The sequence below is a fragment of the Vulpes lagopus genome, chromosome 2, assembly GCF_018345385.1.
Source record: "Vulpes lagopus strain Blue_001 chromosome 2, ASM1834538v1, whole genome shotgun sequence".
In the NCBI taxonomy this organism is placed as follows: domain Eukaryota; kingdom Metazoa; phylum Chordata; class Mammalia; order Carnivora; family Canidae; genus Vulpes; species Vulpes lagopus.
Window position 1 is genome coordinate 22,624,974 of NC_054825.1, and position 22,322 is coordinate 22,647,295.

The 22,322-nt window shown below is 42.5% G+C and overlaps 1 protein-coding gene across 5 annotated transcripts in view; it reads left to right on the forward strand.

Annotated features, from left to right (window-relative positions):
• SORCS1 (sortilin related VPS10 domain containing receptor 1) overlaps window positions 1-22,322 on the forward strand; it is a 495,497-nt gene that overhangs the window by 455,892 nt on the left and 17,283 nt on the right. For all 5 annotated transcript variants that reach the window (XM_041746197.1, XM_041746198.1, XM_041746200.1 and 2 more), the window contains exons 22-24: window positions 4,804-4,916; window positions 7,630-7,761; window positions 17,350-17,449. In XM_041746197.1, the coding sequence (XP_041602131.1) occupies window positions 4,804-4,916; window positions 7,630-7,761; window positions 17,350-17,449 (345 nt within the window). The remainder of the gene's footprint in view (window positions 1-4,803; window positions 4,917-7,629; window positions 7,762-17,349; window positions 17,450-22,322) is intronic.

Sequence of the window (22,322 nt, forward strand, 5' to 3'; positions counted from 1 at the left end):
TGAGCAGACTTATACAAGAAATATGCTATATTTACTCTTATTTTACAAATGAGAAAATATGAGATAACTGTAATAAACAAATAGAGCCTTAGAATTGAATCCAGAGGAAATATTTCTAACCACCTTGCTCCCTCACCAGGCTTAGTTACTGCTCTTCCTAAAATGTCTTGAAAGGTGTCCTCCAAGAGTGGATCAGTCTCCATCAGATGAGTTACCTTCACTAAAAACAGTTTCTTCATCCAAAGCTTAAGCAAGGAAGTGGTCTTCCCTCCTAAAACCAAATTTCTGAGCAAACAATGTCAATTTGTCTTCAGTCAGATGAAGTGTCAGAGTTTCCTATGTATTAGTGGAAAATCTTAATGACATGTGTGACCTATTAAAGACAAATTATATCGCACAGAGTTAAACAGGCAAGATTGATCTCAACTAAAACAAAAGTCAGGAATAGTTTTCTAAAGATTTTATTTATTTATTCATGATGCAGAGGGAGAGGCAGAGACATAGACAGAGGGAGAAGCAGGCTCCTGCAGGGAGCCTGATGCTGGAGTCGATCCCTGGACCAGAATCACGCACTGAGCCAAAGGCAGACTCTCAACCACTGAGCCACCCAGGATTCCCAAAGTCAGGAATATTTTTAAATCCTGGGATGACCTAGTGGAAAAGTACTGGAGGAATATGGGGGTGAGGGGATTATCAATGTGATTAGATATCTGTGTTTGTTAATTGGTGCTTATGGAAATTAGGCACCTACCCTCTAGGAGACAGAGGTCCTATCTCCTTCCCCTCCACTCCCCTTTCTAGCATACATGACAGTAGTATCAATCTTACTCTTTTGTTGAAATACAATTAACATATAACATTATATTAATCTCAAGTGTACAACATAATGATTCAGTATTTGTAGATATTGTGAAATAATCACAAGTCTAGTGAACCTCCAGCACCATATGTAGTTACAATTCTTTTATTCCTTATAATGATAAGTTTTAAGATCTACTCTCTTAACAATTCCAAATATACAATCCAGCCTTAATAATTATAGTCACCATGCTGTATATTATATCCCCATGACTTATTATTTTATATCCAGAGGTTTGTACCTTTTGATCCCTTCACCCATTTTGCCCACCTTCCACCCCCACCTCTAGCAACCATCAGTCCTCTGTATCTGAGGTTTTGGTTTTGCTTTTGTTTTTAGATTCCACATGTAAGTGAGATCATACAGTATTTGTCTTTCTCTGTCTGATTTATTCCACTTTGCACAGTACCCTTAGGGTTCCTCCATGTTGTCACCCAATGGCAGGATTTCTTTTCATTATGGCTAAATAATATTCCACTCTACGTATATACCATACTTTCTTTATCCATTCATCTGTCTATGGATAATTAGGTTATTTCCATATATTGACTATTGTAAATAATGCTGAAATGAACATGGGGTGAAGATATCTTTTCAAGTTAGCTTTTTTGTTTATTTTTAGTAAATACTCAGAAATGGGAGTTCTTAAATCATAGGTAGTTCTATTTACAATTTTTTGAGGAACCTCCACACTAATTTTCTCTCTTTCTTAATGGTTACATTTCTTTTTTGTTGGAGAGGGGAAGATTTTATTTATTTGAGAGAGAGAAAGGGGAGGAACACAGAGGCAGAGGGAGAGGGAGAAGCAGACTCCCTGCTGAGCAGAGAGCTCTACATGGGGCTCTGTCCCAAGACACCAAGATCATGACTAGAGTGGAAGGCAGACACTTAACCCACTGAGCCACCCAGGAGCCCTCAATGGTACTTTTCAAAAAGGTGGCTCCCAGGTCCCTGAGAAAGATGTTCCTGAGTTGGAGAAGATGTGTATCTCAAAAGAACAGGGAAGGAATTTACAATTCCAGGTTTTCTAAAGTAAATGCTATAAGTAAAGGGAGGTAAGAGACCTGCAGTCAGGAAGAAACTTGTCTAAAATTTAGTTAAGCTGAGGGGAACAGTGAGGCCATCACAGTCAGGGGAAACATTGTCCACTCAAACCCACAAAACAGACTGTAGGAAAGAAAATCTAGTTTGTATCATTTTCTTTCGTTTGCTTTACGGCAAAGTTTGCTCTTAAATACAAAAAAGAAAATGTAAATGTGAGAATTCATCTGCCTCAGCAGTTGCAAACACACACACAGAGTTGGCCCTTGAATAACACAGGTTTGAACTTTAAGGATCTGTTTATACATGGATTTTTTTTGGTAAGTATATATATACACATATATAAAATATATATTTTAAAATATATATTATATATAAATTATAAATTATAATTATAAATTATATTATATGTAATTATATGTAATTATAAATTATACATAAATATATTTTTTGGTACAGTACTATAAATGTATTTTCTCTTCCTTATGGTTTTCTTAATAACATTTTATTTTCTCTAGCTAAGTGTACTGTAAGAATACTGTATATGAAGCATAACATAGAAAATATGTGTTAATTGACTGTTTATGTTATCATTATGTCTCCTGGTCAACAGTATGGTATTGGTAGGTAAGCTTTTGGGGAGTCAAAAGTTCAATGTGGATTTTCAACTACTGGGGTGAGGGATGGCATCCTAACCCCTACATTGTTCAAGGCTCATCTCTTCGTGTGTGTGTATTTATGTATTTATTTATCACTGGTGTTTACCTTTTTCAGGGTTCCCACATGTATCCCCTGTTTGTTGAGTAAACATAGGTGTAGCACACCTGTGTCCTGTTATTGAGCATACTAAGTTATTACAGAGAGAGCTGCATGATTTTTCTCTTTGTTTTTTTTTTTTAATTAAGATAAACAGCTTCCCTTGTAGGTGAAGTTTCTATGATTTAGTAAGAGGTTCAGGGAAAGGGAAAGTGACATTGGTTTATATCTTTAAAGTGAAAAGTTAGGGCTGAGTGGGTGATACCTTTGTGCTCCCATTGACCATGCTGCTAAGTAAGATGCATTTCATTATTCTCCACCAGAACCAAAGTGGTGATATTCACACAGGTGACCAGTATCTCATAAAATAGTCAAGCTTCGAAAAATACACCTTTGAAATAGGCTAACTGCCATAATACGCTCCTTATAATTTAAGAGTCTTCAAAGCCTGTGTCTGATACGTCTTTAGCGTCGTTAGGAAATGCGCAAGTGGGCTATTATGTTTCCCGAATGTATAATCAGCACTGCCGATGTCACTGAGCCCCTACTGAAGCATGAGGAGATGCTTAAAACAAGAAAGAAATGTTTGTTGAATAAGTAAATGCATAAATTACAGAGAGCGTCCAGTGTAATTTGTGTATTTATTTATTTAACAAACTTCTTAATTAAATGACTAGATAATGATCAAAAACCTACCATGTGCTGGGCACCATCTCACAGGGCCAGGAACATGGTCTTCCTGGCCTCATTGACCTTTTATTCCCGTGTGGGAGACAGACAGTAAAGACAAAATCAGTTAAGTGGCAAGAAGTATGAGGATAACAGATAGGGTCATATGATGAGGGGTCTGATGTAGCAGAAGGGAGGATAACTCAGGTTGCTAGTGGCAGAGGTTTCTCCTGGGAGAGACTGAATGATGATGAGAAGGAGCTGACCGTGCTGTATCTGGCAAAGTGGAAATGCACTAACACGGGAAGGAACACGGCAGCGTGGAAGAGCATGGGGATGGATATGGTCCTGCTACACCCAGGAACCTCAAGATGTAAGGCAGCAGAGAAAGTCTGGCCCAGCTTATGTGGACTAGGAAAGCTGTGGTTAGGAAGCTGAGCTTTTATTCTGAAAGCCATGTGGAGCCACTAGCAGATTTTAGGGCAGTGACATGACCTGACTGGTACTGGGCTGGGCTCTGAAACCCATCACTCTGCTTGGGCCAAGGCCACACCTCCCATGTGCTGATCCCAGCTAATGACCTGAATGCTACAGGGACATGAAAGCAGACTCATTCCTGATGCTCAGGGGACTCCTCCGTCACTGATGTGGGCACAGAGACCCCCTGCCAGTCCTGCTGAGCCTTCCTGACACCACAGCGTGGTTACCAAGCCTTCCTCCCTGTCTTCCATAAGTGTCATGAATGCTTCTCCGTGCTGCAGTGTTCCGTGCTCCTCAGGCTTCCCATATTCTCCTCATAGGACCTTTGCTTTGACAATCCCATCCTACTTTCAGGATGACCAAGACGGACTCAGAGGCTACAGAGACAATGAACAAATTCTTTGAGGGAAGGAGTTTAAAATTCCATGAAATAAAACTCCATTCAAACAAAACATAGCAGTAGAATGACTCTCATCATAATTATAATCATGTAATCATATAATAATAATGGTACAATCATACAACGATAATGGGAGTATGTGCACACACAGTGGTACCATAACAAGGAACACTGCATCATGGCAGGAGAGAGTATGCCGTGGGGAAGTGCTCCAACTAGAGCTTGAATACTGTGTGCAGGGCAGGTAGGAAGGATGGGTGTTGTACAGGGGGACAGTGTGTGCAGAGGCCAAGGTCACAAACCTGCAGTGCATTCAGGGCATTCCGAGGCTCTTGTGTCCTGGAGTGCTCAGTCTAGAACTAGGACCAGTGGGGAAAGGCTACAGAGCGAGGCCTGGGCCAGACCTAGGGCTTTGTTTAGAAAATGAGGGCTGGGACAGACAGCAGATTTCAAATGGGATATCCAGTTTGCCTTCTGGAAGGTTATCTTTGGCGAGTGTGGAGGGAAAGGGCCCTTTAGTAAGGCTTTGCATAAAATATAACACACTTTTGAGAAAACCATTGAACTCTCCATAATCACCCTCCTATTGTATCCCCAGAGGAATTTCGATCCCTTCGCCTCTCCTTCTCTCCGAACTTGGACGACTACAACCCTGATATCCCTGAGTGGAGGAGGGACATCAGCCGAGTCATCAAAAAATCCCTGGTAGAGGTGAGTGCAGGCAGGTTCTTCTCTCGCCGGAGCACATCTTCTCTCTATCCTCCAAGAGCTGCATGGTGAGGGAGCCTTGTGCAAAGACTGCTGGGAAGGGCTGGAGCCCACCGGAGGTCTGGCTGACCACCTGCTGTCTGCATGGCCAATCCTGCATGGGCAGATGCAGCCGAGATGCTCTGGGTGGAGGGATGAAACTGGGATCAAACACATGGCCCTTGTGCCTTGTGAAACTTTCCCTCTGCCTCGAGAAGAAAGACAGTCATCTTCACAAGGCAGGGTTCTGGATCAGGTCACTAGCAAGTGTACAATCCGCCACTGTGCCCAGGACTTATGGGACGCAGCGTGAGTATACCTAGTGAGAGCAGCCCTGGGCTCCAGCCTGGCCGGCAGTGAGCACTCAGCCCTGGATGGTCAGTCATCTCTCTCTGTCCTAGTTGTTTCAAAGGCATGTCTCTCCTGCCACAGCCCCAAGAGGAAGGTATTATTGTCCTCATGTTGCAGGCAAAGCAACTGAGGTTCAAAGAGGTTAAATAACTTGCTTAGGTCTCACAGCCGATGAGTGATGAAGGTATTGAATTGAAGCGAAGGGTCTGAGTCCAGTGACTGGGATTGAACACATAAAACACGGTCCCCTGTGGTTTCTGGGAGAACACCAAGGCGGTGAAGCTTAGCCCTGTCTGAGTAAGTATCGCTGACAGTTTGAGAAAACACTTTCTTTTAGGCACATCACCCCCTGCATACTCCACTTTCATGAGTGAGCAGAGAAACAGAATATCTGCTCATGGAGCTGCTCAGATTTATTGTACAAACCCAGAAAATCAGAGATGAGCTCTCTCTCCCCAGGGCATCTTCTTAGCCTAACAGGAAAATCAATTTAGGGTGTTTTATACATTGTTTCCTGTACCCAGCACATGATGCCTTGTGACACAAAGCGCTGATGGGATAAAAGCGTTCAGATAATGCCTGCTCAGAAAACAGATCTCTACATCCAGCCCGTTGGCAAAGGGCTAGCCTTCCCCATTCTCACGCCATGCTCTTTGTTGATATTTATTTCACACTTAGAGTATTCCTAAACCTCTCCTCGGTGCTTTGCATTATTCAGCACATTTAATCACAGAAGTAGCTTATGATGCAGCTACTGTAATCATTCCCATTTTGCAGATGAGGAAAGTGAACATAGAGACTTCGGCTGTTCTGTCCACAACCACACTGTTAAAGGTCAAACCCGGGAGTCAGACTACCCTCATGGTTTCCTAACCTCTCCAGTCTTTGGCCATCATTTGGTTTCTCACATGGAGAAACAGGGATACGTGGAACTGTGGGGTGGAGAAGGGCTGTCTTCATGCACCTCTGCAGAAAGGCCACCTCACCTTTGTCTTCGTGCCTCGGCATCCACCACCTCCATGTGGCTAAACACCATGGCCCCCAAGGGACACAGCTACTAGACTACAGGCCCCCCCAGAATAAATCCTTCTGCCCTTGGAGCTGTTTGTCCCTGGTGTGACAACTGGTTTCTCTCCTGTGCTGTCCAAGAGAGATGACTGACACCCCTTGATGAGTCCACAGTCCCCTTCCTTCCATCTGTAGTGTTCTAGGCATCCATGTCCCCACAGACCTCCCAGGTAGCTGCCCCATTCTCCCGGGTGACTTATCCACCAGGCATTAGCTCAGCAGTGACCCGTCTTCCAGGCTGCTTTCTCTTCACATTTATAGCCTAGGGAACACATCCCCTGGGCCTCTACCTTTCCACCAGCTGTCCAGAGGGCTGGAAATTACTGCTCATCAATATTTCCAGGCTGCTGTGTAGCATAATCAGATAAAGGCAAAATAAACAGTTTGGCTCAACATCTCTCAGGACAGTGTATAATAGGGTAGAGCGAGTCGATTCCTTCCAGCTTCAAAGGCTCCCTGTTTACCCCATCTCAGGAGGCAGCTGACCCAGCCCCTAGTTCCTAGCGTCCCACCCTGTCTTTGAGATGAGTATTTATATTTGGCTACTTCCTTAAGCCCTGAGGTACCATACTGTCAAGAGGACTCCAATAAACCCCACAAGAGGTACAGCTTAGGGCCAATTTATTTGCAGTTTTCTTCCTTTTTACTGTGTAACAGAATTGGATGTAAAATCAGTTCCCTTTACCTCATCCAATGGGGTTTTTCTGCTGATGTTTCACAATGAAATCCTTAATCAGATGTCATTGAGTCAACAGGTTTGCATATAATGAGGATGATTCAGATACAATCTCTGAGTTTAAAATCTGGAAGGGCCATAAAACAGAATGTTAGCTGTGATAGGGGCTCCTGCATGCAAAGTGTCAGGCGAAGGGAGGCAGTAGAGCACTGCTTAAGAAGAAAAGCTTCGTGGTCAGACCAAAGTTCCAAACTCAGCATCACCACACGCTACCTGGATGGCCTTGAGCCACTGTTTAACCTTCTTGCATCTGCCATCTGTGCTGCGGCAGAAACAGAGATGCAGCACCCACATCCCTGAGGGAGAAATCAGTATCCTAGCCCCTGGTGGTGCCCTTGGCACAGGCTTCCGCTGCCTCGCCCCACGACATGGCCCAATCCTGGAGGCTCACATCCTGCCTGCCTGCCTACCTGCACACCCCACCCCTGGTGTCTCTGTGCCGCCCTCCTGCCCACTGAGTACTCCATGCATTCTCACCAGCTCTTCCTGTGGGACTTACATGAGCTTCTGTTTCTCCCTCAGGCCACAGGGGTCCCAGGCCAGCACATCTTGGTGGCGGTGCTCCCTGGCTTACCCACCGCCGCTGAGCTCTTTGTCTTACCCTATCAGGATCCGACTGGAGAAAACAAAAGGTCAGCTGAAGATCTGGAGCAGGTGAGTCCCCCCCCAGGTGACATTCAGCTTCCACAGCCAGCTGAGCCACACCCCCTGTGGGGCCTCACCACCCGCAAAGCAACTCTGAGCCGCTCTGAAGGATCTGGCCTTGAGGGTGAGGGTGCTGGCTATTTGTGGAGTCCTCAACTCTGTTGTCCTCTGTTTCTCATCCACAGTCTGCTGATACTAACTACGGCTTCACCACAAAACACGTGCAAGAGTGGTTATTGTAGGCAGTGGCTAACCTACTCAGAATATATCTCCACACTGTAGAGCATTTACAATGAATTCGATAAATCTATAGGACAAACTGCCCAAGATACTAACTGGGGAGAAAGGCAAGTTGCTGAATAATACATGGAAGTTGAACCCATTTATTCCTTCTCTCACTTCCATCACGAGTGTCATTAGAATCCAATGATGTGCTATGCATATTGTTTTTAAAAGGTACGACTTTTGTACAAATCATGAATCCTCTTTATTATCATCATGCTAAGATGACCTGATTTGTGTTTATAATAAATGAAGTAATATTGGCTCCAGACCACCTCTCCTGGCTATGTAGGGTCCATCTTTTCTCCATGTCCACCACCTTCTGGAGTAGTAGACTATGTGTGTATGTGCGCACGTGTGTGCTCGTGTGTGTGTGCACATGCACGCTTGTGTCTCCTGCCTCCTTCCATCTCTGTTTCCCCCTCTCCTCCTTCAAAGGAGTCTTTAATCTGTATAGTGAGGATGATTATTATATCCTTCCTCTTTCTCTTCTTCCTCTTCCCATTCTCCTTCCCCTTCCTCTTCATCATCCATTCAGTTAAAATCATCAGTCCTGCTCTGGTTACCCTGTTAGAAACGGCATGATTTTGGTTTCTCAGTGCTTTCTGGCAGAACGATTAAAAATAAGATTCTTCTCAGACACTGAATAAATACTGGCTTTTTCCCCTCCAGTATGTGGAGTTTTTAATTTGCTTAGAATGAGCCCATAATCTAGTCCCATGATCACCAGTCTTCAAGGATGGCTTGAGATCCTCCCATGACAACCTTATTAACAACAACCCCAAATTACAGCATGGCCCACCTCCCAGCACACACCCTCCTTTCAACTGAGCTTTCTCACTTGGCAGAAGGTTCACCCCTGTAATTTTCTCCACATGCAAGTAATGAAGAACAAAGCTGCCCTGGAAAGCCCTGTTGAACTCCGTTTCTAGTGAACAGCAATTGAAGAGCCAGCAGCAGGTAGTTCCTCGGATTTGCATGTGACTCTGCTCAGCTCTGGCACTCAGCTTCCCATTGTTTTCCACAAATTATTATCTGCACCTGCAACTTTGTGGGAGAATGAGATGGATTGCCTTTTATCCCAGCACTGCTGAGAAACTGGAGGGGAGGTGGATGAGTATCCAAGACCTTTAGATTTGAGCGTGTACAATTGTTGCTCCTCTAGAAATCGTATGGATCTTCCATGAATTCCAGATTATCATCTTTTCAAGGATGGAAGAGAGTCCAGACTTAGAGCCAGCCAATATGTGAGGCATCACATCATCTGTGCATCTCTGTTTCTCACACTTTCCATTTTTTTCTAGAAGTATCATATTTCCTAGGGGTGTTTTTTTTTTTTCCCTTGAGACATGTGGAAAGAAGGGTGTGTCCTGTAAAGACATTCTGAGAGTTGAGTGACAGTCCCTGAGGCAGCCTGATGTCATTGATGAACCTCTGAAGGCAGCTGGCTTGTTTGAAGGCTATATGACTTAGCATTTGGCACACATTATTGAAGACCAGCCATTTTACTAGAAAGAAGACGGGAGTGGGGTGCCTGGGTGAGTCAGACAGTTAAGCGTCTGCCTTCAGCTCAGGTCATAATCTCAGGGTCCTGGGATCAACTCCCACATCAGGCTTCACACTCAGTGGGGAGTCTGCTTCTCCTCCCTCTGCTCCTCCTCCCAGTAATCCTCCCCCCCCCCCAAATAAATAAAACCCTTCAGAAAAAGGAACACGGTAGTGGAGAAATCTACTACTACAAGTTTCTAGTTTCACCTCTGATATCCACTGTATCTATTATTTATAGATAAAGTAATTTAGGACTAGTAAAGTCATATAAGTTCACCAAATTGACACAATCTATAGTTCCCATTTACTAGGGTGTTTGAGAGAATATTAAAGAAATGATATGCAAAGTACTTGGCTCCTTATATATGTTGAGTAAGTGGTGAATAAATTCTGGAGATATATGTGGCCATCTCATGATAGGAACACAATATCTGGAAATGCAAAAGGGAAGGTGAAGCTTGTGAAAGGGACTATTTGGTAGAGTTAAGGGCAGATACTGGAAGAGAGAGGCTGGCAGGAGATGACCGCATGAAATGATACAAAATCGAGAAGAGAACAAGGACAGCAAGAAACTGAAGGAGTGTGCCTGAGTGACTACACAGGAGCCAGGGGGACCCCTCTGACCTTTCACGAGGATTTGCAGCATGAAGGAAAGCAAGCTACCAGGCTAGCATTGCACATCTGTTTAAGGAAACCCAAGTCCAACAGCCTTATATAGGACTCTACCCAAACAAATACAGAACCCGGCACATAAGAAATGAGTGTCCTTGTTGTGGCGAATATTCTCACCCTGATATAAAATGTGCAATAACAAAGTTGACATATAAAAGTGAGCCATGTGTGGAGATGCTATGAAACAGCGGCTGCCTTTGGGAACCTGCAGTTTTCAACTGAAGGGGGTTCTTTGACTCTTCTCTCTGATTCAGCACCTTTAAAGTAAAGGAATTCAGGTCCAGACATGGAGAAGTGATTGCCTGAGGTGACATGGCTCTTCCAGAGAATGATAGGCTAGCTGTGTTTCTGCAAGGAACTCAAGCCCGTGGCCGCCCCACTCCTCCCTGCTGCAGATGTGGACTGGATGCTACTTTGCTTCCATGGGCCTGAAAATACCAAGGCTGTTGCACCGGGAAGCAAAGGACAAATGCTTCGGCTTTGTTTGTTTGTTTTGTTTTTTTAAATATTTTATTTATTTATTCATAGAGACACAGAGAGAGAGAGAGGCAGAGACACAGGCAGAGGGAGAAGCAGGCTCCATGCAGAGAGCCTGACGTGGGACTCGATCCAGGGTCTCCAGGATCACGCCCTGGGCTGCAGGCGGCGCTAAACCTCTGTGCCACCGGGGCTGCCCGGACAAATGCTTTGTTATGAGTTTTTGTATCTTTTTCTTAAAGTTCTGATGCAATTGATAGGCAATTCAAACCAGTTTAAGCAAAAACAGTGAAGCTGTGGGCGAACCTAATAGGGGAGTCCAGGGATACAGTTCAAGCATGGATTCATTCAGGGAATTCAGAGCCACTCAAAAATACCACCAAATACCCCCTTCTCTCCCTCTTTCCCCATCTCTTTTCTTTATTACCGCGTGAAGGATATGCCTGAGGATGAAGCCAGTGTGGAGGAGGGCAAGGATGGCCACATAGGGCCCTGGGCTTTGTCTACTCCACCTCCAGCCCCATCCGAAAAGCAGTGCCTCTCCCCTGAGAGCACCCCAAGAGCTCCAGGTGGATGGTTCTCACTGGCCCAACCTGGGTGAAGTGGGCAGCCCTTACCCTGTCCTGTAGTCAGAGGGATGGAGGGCTGGCTCTAACCACTCAGATGTTTTATATGCTGCCTGGGTCAGGGGGCTCAGGAAGCCTCTTCAGAATTAAGGGAATGGAGAAGACATGGTTCCTCCAGAGAATGGAGAAGGATATGGCTCCTCAAAGAGATATGGGGAGAGAGAGAGGTAACAGCAGGCAGACAAAAGCAGCTGCCTCCTTCAGTAATAAATTCCACAGAAATTTTAAATGAATGCAAAGCAGAACCAAACAACAGAAGGAAATGTTCCCCGCAGCCCCCTCAAGGTCTGCACTCCAAATCCCAGATGGAATTTGGGAAGGGCTGACCTTATCCCTCTCTTAATGCTCTGGCTCCTTTCTTGTAAGCTTTCCACACAGAACCCCCAGCAGAGAAAGAAGAGGGACCCCAGCCAGATGGGCCTGGAAGCCTGCAAGAATGAGGCCTCTACAAAGGGCTCTGGGCTCTCCTCCCTTTAGCTTCCCCAGGGGAGAAGCCATGCTGGCTCAGATCAAGCTATCTTGTCTGTGAAATAAATTGAAAATTCCTCACAGTGAGAAGTACTTGACCTTGTTATCAGGATAACGTGGGCAGGGTTAATCAAGTGACCTCTGTCTGGAAGGGTTCCACCAGTCTTTATTTCAGATCTCTGGGGAGTGAGAAAAGGCTCACTTGCCCTTAGCTGACCTCATCAGGGTTAGTGCATCCTGCTGCCCCAGCTGCTCAGGTATGGAGCAACCTCCCCCTCCCCCAGGCCTGTACTGCTGTGCATCTCTCTGAGTCCTCAGAGGTGAGCAGATTTGTATCTGGCTCTCCTGGAGGGAGGAAAGACCATCATGTTCTGTCAAGATTATTTGCGATACTGTGCTGGAGAGATATGGAGCCTGCATGTTGTCTTGCAGAATTCTTAAAGGGCATGAAAACATTTAAAAGAAACAAAAAGATCATGAAAAAAATTGTCAACCATTAACATTGAATTTCCTCCTTGGCTCTTTCTGTTACCATATGCTTTGACCAATGGACAACCAAAATCCAGAGAAAAGGAAAGGTGCCTATGAAAATGGAACAGTCTAATTGACATTTTAAGGAATTAAAGATTCATTATGAACTATAATTGATAATCTCAGACTATTACCCACGTAATCTGTCCTGTTCATATTTTTTTAACATGGGAAATTGAATCATAGAAATACTCTGGAGTTAATGAGGAAGATCATTAAAGCAGGAAACTATCATTGAAAGTAGATTTGGTGGGGATCCCGGGGTGGCTCAGCAGTTTAGCACCTGCCTTCGGCCCAGGGCGTGATCCTGGAGTCACAGGATCGAGTCCCACATCAGGCTCCCTGCATGGAGCCTTCTTCTCCCTCTGCCTGTGTCTCTGCCTCTCTCTCTCTCTCTCTCTCTCTCTCTCTCTCTCATGAATAAATTAATAAAAATCTTTAAAACAAGAAAGAGAGTCGATTAGGTTAAGAGTTGGACTGGAAGGAATATGGCAAAGGGAGACAGAAATTTAGAGCAGGTGATGGAGAATACAGGAAATATGTATAGCCAATGTGTTTCTTCAGTATATCACCCAGGCAACTTCTTAGTCACTTTAATCAAGATGATTCTTTTGTGCTAAGAACGAAGGGATCTGGGTAAGCTAGTGTTAACTAGAATTAGTGTTTATTCCATTGGCCGCCACCCCCCTATGATTTAATCCAAAAATTAGGCTGTATGATTGATTTGGGAAAGTTCTTTCTTTGTTGAATCCAAAAGGAAGATTCTTCAACTGCTATTTCAAAGGAGCTTAATAATGTAACAGGATCAGGAATGATCCAGTGGGTCAGCTCCAAGGTCATTACAGGCAAGTATCTCTGAACGTGGCACCAGAATGCTGTTTATGTTCAGCAGGGTTTGCATCCTCCTGCCCACCTCAGAGATAAATGTTAGTATTTTGGCCCAGTATAGCTCTATCATTGATAAACCTGCCAAAGACCATTTTGCACCTAGAGTTTCACCTTGTACCACTTATTTGGCTTATATGTTCCATAAATTTACCAACTTCTCTGTTCTTAAACTTCTCTTTTTTCACGTTTCAGTGTTTGACACTTCATTCGAATAATCTGAGAGTGTGTTTTCTCCTATTGGTTTCATTAAACATTGTTAAGGTGTCAAATGTGTTCTTTGTGTGGCAACCATCACTGCTGTTGGCTATTTCCAGCTCATTTCCTTCTGGATACATGGTAGGGTGGCACCAGGCACCTCTTCTGTGGCAGAACCATGTGACCAGTTCTGGCTTTAACACTGTTACCCCAGCCTAACCTAGCCTGTTCTGATTGCCATACCTAAATTTTATACATTGTGAAGAGGATACAGAAGGGAATTGGTGTCTTTCCTGTAGGAGATCCCTCCTGCTACACCCTGCGGATAGTGGCTTTCCAAGTGTTTTTATTGCATCCCACTGCATTTTTAACCGGTACTTTAATTGCAGTAGGAACTGGTTGTACTGGACTCCCAGGCAGAGTCTACCAGTAGGCGGATACCAAGAATAACATGTTTCTTTGGTCATGATTATTTAGCTGAAGGAGAGTAGAAAATGGACTCTGTCGGTGAGCAGCAGGAGAGGGATCACAGCACAAAGGATACGTAAAATTTGCTAAGACAACACACTTTCCCCGGATGGAGAGAGAAAAATAAATATATTGAACTGGCTTTAGCAGTTCAATGTCCCAGCAGTCACACATTATCCCACTTAGTTTCTATCATGCAAGGTTTTGTTCTTCCTACTTAGGCTGCTGCCACCTGTCTGACAGATTCCAGTTTATTCCACTTCTTTCATAGCCAAAGTCTCTCCCAGATGTTGCAAATTATATTGACTGGTGAACAGAATGTGGCAGTCCAGAGGATAGGGTTGGCAATTGCCTGGTCACGGAGCTCATACTGGTCAGCTGACATGGGACTGGTGTTGCAAGTTGTGCATCTCACAGATGAATAAGAGATGGCAGCATAATTAGTGAAATGCTGCAGGTTTTTTTCTGTTTTTTTTTTTTTTTTTTTTTAATATCCTAAGCCTGGTCAGCCAGTCCTCTTCCCCATATCTTTTGCTCTCTCTTTTTTGCCAGCTGGTTCAAGGAAAATATTTCTAATGAAAATGCCCCAGGATTAGGAGTCAAACATAACTGAAGTTTGGTGTCAACTCTTCAAATATTAACTGAGTAAACTTAGGTATATCCTGTAAGCTCCATGGGCCTTTACGTAGAGATACCAGCCCTAATACCTAAGACATGCTATGTTAGAAAGACAGAAATGTACAACTTTGCAAATATAACGTGTTCAATATATATGTATGAAATATGTGGCATATATAAGATTTATGTATATTATATATAAAATATATAACAGCTCATGATCTAATGGAAAAATACAGAATAAACAATTCTGCAAGTGGTTTGAAAAACATTTAAAATTATGAAAATCTGTCAACAGTTTCCTACTTGTTTATTTGAGTAGAGAATTACATGGTTCTAATTGAGATTATTGTATGCAACGTACATTTCATTTAGTTTTGTTTTTGTGCATAATTTCTTTCCCACAGATACGGGTTCTTTACTGCATGTCCTTTGATGCAAGTTAAATACATGAAACGTACCAGATTATTTTGGCATAGCCTGCTTAATTTTGTAAATGATACAGATAAATCCATTGAACCAATTCTATAAACCAAAACAAATCCAAGAAGTTAATTATTTTTCACAAGGAACTCTCATGGAGATTATAAATTAGAAATAGGCTGTTCTGACGAACCCTACTTTCTGGTTTAGTTATTTGTACCTCTCACTTGAGGAAAAAACATCCTCAGGAATAAGAAATAAATATCACTTCAACTAGTTGAGAGATCTTTCTCTTGCGAATACATATTTCCCTTTTGGCCACATGATGGACTCAGCAAAACAGAGCAATTCTTTAATTACTTCTGACAAGTCTTTCCCATTTGAATAAAAATATTTTTCTGCAAATATAAATGTACATATGCATACACACATATGTATTTGTATGTAAACGTGTATATTTTACACACACACATATATACACACACACACATTTCTGGCTGTGTGTCTGTGTGTGTCTGTTTCATTAGCCAAAACCTTTCTGATTAATCTCTACCAAATATCCTGTCGGATTCCTGTAAAGACCTTACCAATTGAATTATAAGATAGAGTAAGAACCTATATATTGCAATACTTTAGAGATCACAAAGGAAAAACTTTCTACATAGTCTGTGCTAGAAATCTGTCCCTATAAAGCTGGAGCATTCCAGAAGATTCCCAGGGCCCAGGAAAAAAGAGTAATATAGAGCCAAACATATAGGATAAAGTTGTTTTCAACATAATTGTATCACAACCTTGTTTTTCTGCATGGTTTGCCAAATGAAAGCATTTGAGATGCTGAGCTTGCACTGGATCCCAGGTGCTCAACCACGGGTCACCACCCATCATCCCAAGTTCCTGTTGTTAAGCAAAGAAGTTCATCTGTAGGGCAGTTCAGTTCCATTACCCATCGGAGGGTCTGCCAGCGACTCTCTGCATCCAAACCAAGCCGTCAGGCCCTGCTTAATTGATAAAAGGATCAATCAAAGGTGTTGTTTTGGCAACTCACTGCGCTAAATGAATCTCAACAAATTTTTATAAAAGGGGAAAAAATGGTGCTCAAAAAGCATCTAATTAGACCTCAATAGCATGTTAAATAAAATATTAAAAATAAAGAGTCTAGAAAAATAATAGGAGTGTAGTTTTCCCTAATAGTTTTTCAGAAATTGTCCAGAAGGATAAGAAAATTGAGCTGAATTTTCTACTTTAGGCAAGTGAACAGAACAGAGTTTTACCTTTTCTATAAAACCTGTCCTTATGCTGTTATTACCCAAACATGGCTCTTTGCCCTCTGTTGGGGTTAAATATTTCATGGCCCGGAATGCCAGAGGTCTGTCCAGTACACATGTGTCAGCGGACAGCGGCTCAGCTAATGTCCATAAGCAGGAAACCAGGATCAGCCCATGCATTACTTAGACTGTGCTTACAGTTTTTTCCAACTGTATAATTTATTATTTTAGTGGAACTATATTTACTGTTCAATAAATATTCATAAAGTATCTATTCTGTGAAAACCACAGAGTACAGTTAGGGGAAGGGGAAGCAAGCATAGAGAGGAATAAGATGGAGTCTGCTCTCAAAAAGTAAAATAAATGCATACAAATCTTACCATAATGTATAAATTGTACATAATTACTTCTTTTAAGTGTCCATGTATAACAAATGCTCTTTCAAAAAACTGGGTGAGGGCAGCCCTGGTGGCTTAGCGGTTTAGTGCCTCCTTCAGCCCAGGGTGTGATCCTGGAGACCCGGGATCGAGTCCCACATCGGGCTCCCAGCATGGAGCCTGCTTCTCTCTCTCTCTGAATCTCTAATAAATGAAAAATAATAAAAAAAGAAAAAAAACAACTGGGTGACTTCTGTAGGATAACACAGGATGACTTTTTAAGAGCAGAAATGTTTGTGTTTACTAAGAGTTTGTCCCATTTTGTAGCAATGAGGATGTAAACTCAGATGATGGTTTAAAAATCATTATGCATGCATATTCTGGAATAAAACTCAAAATCAGAGATGCCTGGGTGGCTCAGTGGTTGAGCATCTGCCTTCAGTTCAGTGTGATCCTGGGACAGAATCCCACATCAGGTTCCCCATGGGAAATCTGCTTCTCCCTCTGCCCATGTCTCTGCCTCTCTGTGTTTCTTATGAATGAATGAATGAATGAATGAATGAATAAATAAATAAATAAATAAATATCTTTTTAAAAATAAAAATAAATAAAAACTCAAAATCATACAAGACTCATTTATATAATTCACAGGTATAATATTAGAATGCCTTGGTAACTACAGTCAATATTTCTGAGCATTTTTGTTTATACTTGATATGGCGATTTTGGTGGCACTCACTGTAACACTTCTTCTTTCAGATATCAGAACTGCTGATCCACAAGCTCAACCAAAACTCGGTGCACTTTGAGCTGAAGCCCGGGGTCCAAATCCTTGTCCACGCAGCCCACTTAACAGCAGGTCAGTTTCCAGGTCCCTGGCTTCTGGCTGGTGGCTCTAGCACAGAGGGATCCCAGTCTCCCTTTTCAGCACAGATGAAATGATGGCACCGCTCATGACAAATAAGAGCACCAGTCTTTGGAGGTTCCCTTGCTTGGCATTTTTGCCCTAATAGGGACTCGTAAGACAGCAGAATAAGGTGACTTTCTTACCTAGTCGCTGGCAAAAACTGTCAGGGAATCAACTAGATACTTAATCCTGAAATGATGGCATGCTGCATCTCAACAGAAGTCTCAAAAATAAAGTTAACCTTACAAATAATTTTTTTTCCGATCTTGCTGCACGACCTTATTTTCAGTTGTTTACGTTATGAAGAATTTTCTTTCTTTAAGTTTTGGGATAATGAGTAGGATTAAGTAGGACTTACGAGTTGCACAGGGCCCTAACCAAGATTAATCCTGAATGAGCCATGCATGATCTTAGTAGCATTAAGCTTCTGTCTCTTCACCTGGAAAAGGTTGGGGTAGGGAGGAGATCCTCCTGTTAAGGCTCTTTAGAAATCTCAGTGATAATTCAGGTAATTGCGAGTGTATAGAAATAGATGTTATTGTATTATGTTAATAATAAATTAACAATATTTATTGAGTACTTATTTTTCAGAGTACAGTGCTGGTGCTGCATGGAATACAAAGGCCAATAGGAAATAGTCTTTATCCTCAAAAAACATATAATCTGATTGTGGTGTGATATAGTTTGATGGTAATGGTCATGGTGGTGTGGTGTGGTGCAGAAAGTGGGCAATAGCAGGGTATCTTGATGAGCAAAATGAATAAATGCTTATATAGAGAGGCAATATACTTAAGCACTTAGATTCTACAATTTTGCAGCCAGATCATTGGTCTTATCTCCCTCACATACTTGCCATGTAGATCTTAAGAAGAGACCTAACTTCTTGGAGGCTTAGAAATGGCATGAGCATCTATGTCCATGAGATTGCATGAGGATGAGGTTAATTCAGGTAATGCACTCAGAGTAGTGCTTGGCACATAGTAAGCTATTATTTTCCTTCTTTTTTTTATTATTAACAATCAAAGTTGTATAGAAAACTTAAAGCAGAAAGAAAGTGTGTGTAGTCAGAATGATACAGCAAAGCTTCACGGAGAAGGTGGCCTTTGGGAAAGGATGGAAAGGATTGACCTCAGGAGACCATTTCAGGCACCAAAACCCCAAGGAAGGAGTATGAAAGTCTCCAGGGCTTTGGGGATGCTGGATAAGTGGAAATAGCAGCAGTTCCCACCTCCATTCTTTGGATTTCTAGAGATTTCTGGAGATTCTCCATTCTTTGTATTTCTGGAGTGCCTAGGCCTAGAAGAAAGCCAAGCAGGTTAGCTGCTGACCTCTTTTCTGTTTGGATCATATCTTTTTTGTTTGTTTGTTTATTAGGGTTTCATGAAATACTTTGTTTAGAAAAAAAATCCCACTGCCTTAAAAACATAAAACAAATATTTAAAAGTCACTGTTGTGAGCATGGAATATGGAAGGGGAGTGTGGACTATGCCAGGCTGAAGTTTGTACTTACTTTGGTGTGCTCTGGGAAGCTGTCAAGATGTTTGAATGAGGTGTGACCAATTCAGAGTATCCCTTGAGAAGGATGACTCTTAAGAGCTAGGAAGATTGAGGAGGGCCAATTTTGTATTCTTCAGCCTGCCATCCTAATTCATCCAGTGAACAGGCATTTACTGAGCACCTGCTAACTCTGAACCAAGCAATGTCTTCAGCATAGTATAGTCTGTGCCTTCATGAAGCTTCCATCACTGGGGAAAGGAAGCCATGCAGGGAACAAATTAACAAATGCCACTTTCTGAATTGTATTGCTGATGAAAATGCCATGAAGAAAATGAGAAAGTGTTACACCAGTCAGGATGGCTAAAATTAACAAGACAGGAAACAACAAATGTTGGAGAGGATGTGGAGAAAGGGGAACCCTCTTGCACTGTTGGTGGGAATGTGAACTGGTACAGCTACTCTGGAAAACTGTGTGGAGGTTCCTCAAGAAGTTAAAAATAACGCTACTCTATGATCCAGCAATTGTACTACTGGGCATTTACCCCAAAGATACTGATATAGTAAAACGATGGGACACCTGCACTCCAGTGTTCATAGCAGCATTGCCCACAACAGCTAAACTGTGGAAGGAGCCACAATGTCCTTCAACAGATGAATGGATAAAGAAGATGTGGCTTATATATACAGTGGAATATTACTCAACCATTAGAAAGGACGAATACCTACCATTTACATCTACATAGATGGAACTGAAGGGTATTATGCTGAGTGAAATAAGTCAGTCAGAGTAAGACAATTATCATATGGTTTCACTCACATGTGGATTATAAGAAATAGTGAAAGGGACCATAAGGGAAGGGGATCAAACTGAGTGGGGAAAAATTAGAGAGGAAGACAAACCATAAGAGACTCTTAACTCTGGAAAACAAACTAAGGTTGCTGAAGGGGAGGTAGATGGGAGGATGGGGAAATGGGTGACAGGCATTAAGGAGGGCACATGATAAGATAAGCACTGGGTATTATATGTTGGCAAATTGGATTTAAATTTTAAAATTTTTTTTTAAAAATTAGAAGGTGTGAGAGCATAGAAAACAATTTAGCAAAACCTAGGGCAGCACCCTTTAACCCTAAGGCATGAAATAAAGCTGCCAATTTCTCTCAAGGCATTTGAAAATATAGATTAGCTGTTTCTACCAAAAGGTTGACCTTTGGTCTTTGGTGAATGATGGTGACACATGGCAATGACATATGGCTGGCTATCCCAGGAAGCAGAGTTCAAAAACATCAGTGGTAGTCATCCTGATAGTCAAGCCACTGACACATTTTTCAAATGAATGCAAAGTAACAACTTGAGGTTTTTTTAAATATTAAATAGACTTACTGATTAATCTAATTAATCTAATTAGACAGCCCAGCCTGTTTAGGTGGCACCTGTTTAGGTGGCAGACTGAATCTATCATCCTCTCCTATAATAGCTAGAGCTACTTGCTCCCTTTCAGTTTAGAGGTAAAAAAGAACTGAGCCTGATATTCCATAATGAATTCTGGAGTTGAAGGGATGTGGCCAACTAGACCATCCCTTGTAGTACAACATTTGGTTTACAGCTAGTCAGTTTCTAAATGAATGCTATCTTCAGACAACATATTTTGCTGTGGAGTAACTTGATTTTATTAGAAAGAAGTCCCCTACTGTTTACCAGGGGCCTCTGGTGGAAAGGGGACCATCTTAGGTTAAATTAGGCAGAGAACTAAGCTCACCCCTATAGCTCTGAAGGCCACCTACATTTCACACATTTGTTTCCTCCCATACTTCTCTTCCATCAGTTATTTTATGTGCTTGATTTTTATTTAACTGGCTTTCACATCACACACTATAGATGGTTCTGAATATCTTGCTGAATTTGAAACCTTATTTCAGATGTTACTTAAGGAAGCTTCCCTATAATGGCCATTGGTAGAGCTGAGATCAGGCTGAAAAATAGGGATCAAAAAAGTGGTAATTAGCTGAAGCTGATTTAGCCAGGGCCTGGCCAGGGAAACCAACACAGAAAAGGCACGCAAAGGCATCCATGTGGAATTCATAGTTTCATGTGGGAAAGAAAGTCCATTCCCGATAACCATGAAGGCTTAATTCCACTAATGTAAGTTCCAGATAGCAAAGTTGGAAAGATCTGGAAAACTTCTCCAATTAATGTTCATGCTTCATTCCATCACTGGGAACTTGGGAAGCAGTACTCTGATCTATGGGAAGAAGAAGGTGGCCAAAGGAAGCTATGTTACTGGGAGCTCATGTAAACACCCTAAGATTTGAAGACACCTGGCAACAGAGATCAGTATGATGCAGGATTACCAAGAGACTAAAATAAAAATGCAGTTGAGGCCAAACCCCAGTGTTAGACTAGGCAATTGAGAGAAAGTGAGAAAAGTCCTTGACTTCCAACCATTATGGGTTGTTCAGGGTTCTTCTCTATTGGAATAGTTAGTAGAACCTTTTGGCAGGATAATTCAAAGCCTCAATAACTGGCCTTATTGATCTTCCTATGATGACTGGCTCAGTGCCTGCAGTAGAGGTAGCCTTATATGTGAATAATCAGCTCCAGTTTGAAGAATATGGGGAGAAGACATCAAAGGCGGACAGGATAATGGAATTGGAAACTTTGGCTACGTTGAGTGTTGCCAGGTTCCTCAAAAGAATGGTAGAATTGGCCCCACACACAGGTGCAGTGTCACTCTCAGGCTGACTTTCACCACAAAAGACAAGGTTTATGTGAAGATGGGCCCTCCTCAATGCCCCTGGTGAGGAAGTGAAACATGTGAGGGATCAGTCTCCGACTGGAGAGTGCCCCTACGTTAGCCCTGGCCCATCTGGATTGTCGTAAACTATTTGAACAGAGTAGTAGATTATGTCTATTAAGACATAGGAGGAGAATACTCTCCTTTTATACCTAGAAAAAGGGGGACACTGAGGTGGGAGACCAGAGGATAGAGACACTTGCCTCAATTTCTGTACGTGAAAATCAGCACACTCTTATTTGGATGGCTAGGAAGAGGAGGAGGAAGATACCAGGGGAAAAGAGGACACAGTGAGGAAGAATATATGATGCCAAACTTCTACCTCACTCCCTTTCCCTTCTTTTCATCCCTCCTGCAGGCAGGAGGACATAAAAATTGGGGGAAAAAAAGAGAGAGAGAGTGAAAGAGAGAGAGAGAGAAAGGACCACTGTTTGCAACATTTCATGTCTCATAAGCAGGATTGCTAATACCTTCCCAGGGACTATTACAGCACGCTGCTGCATTCCATTAATTGCCCAGCAGATGTTCAGCAGCCT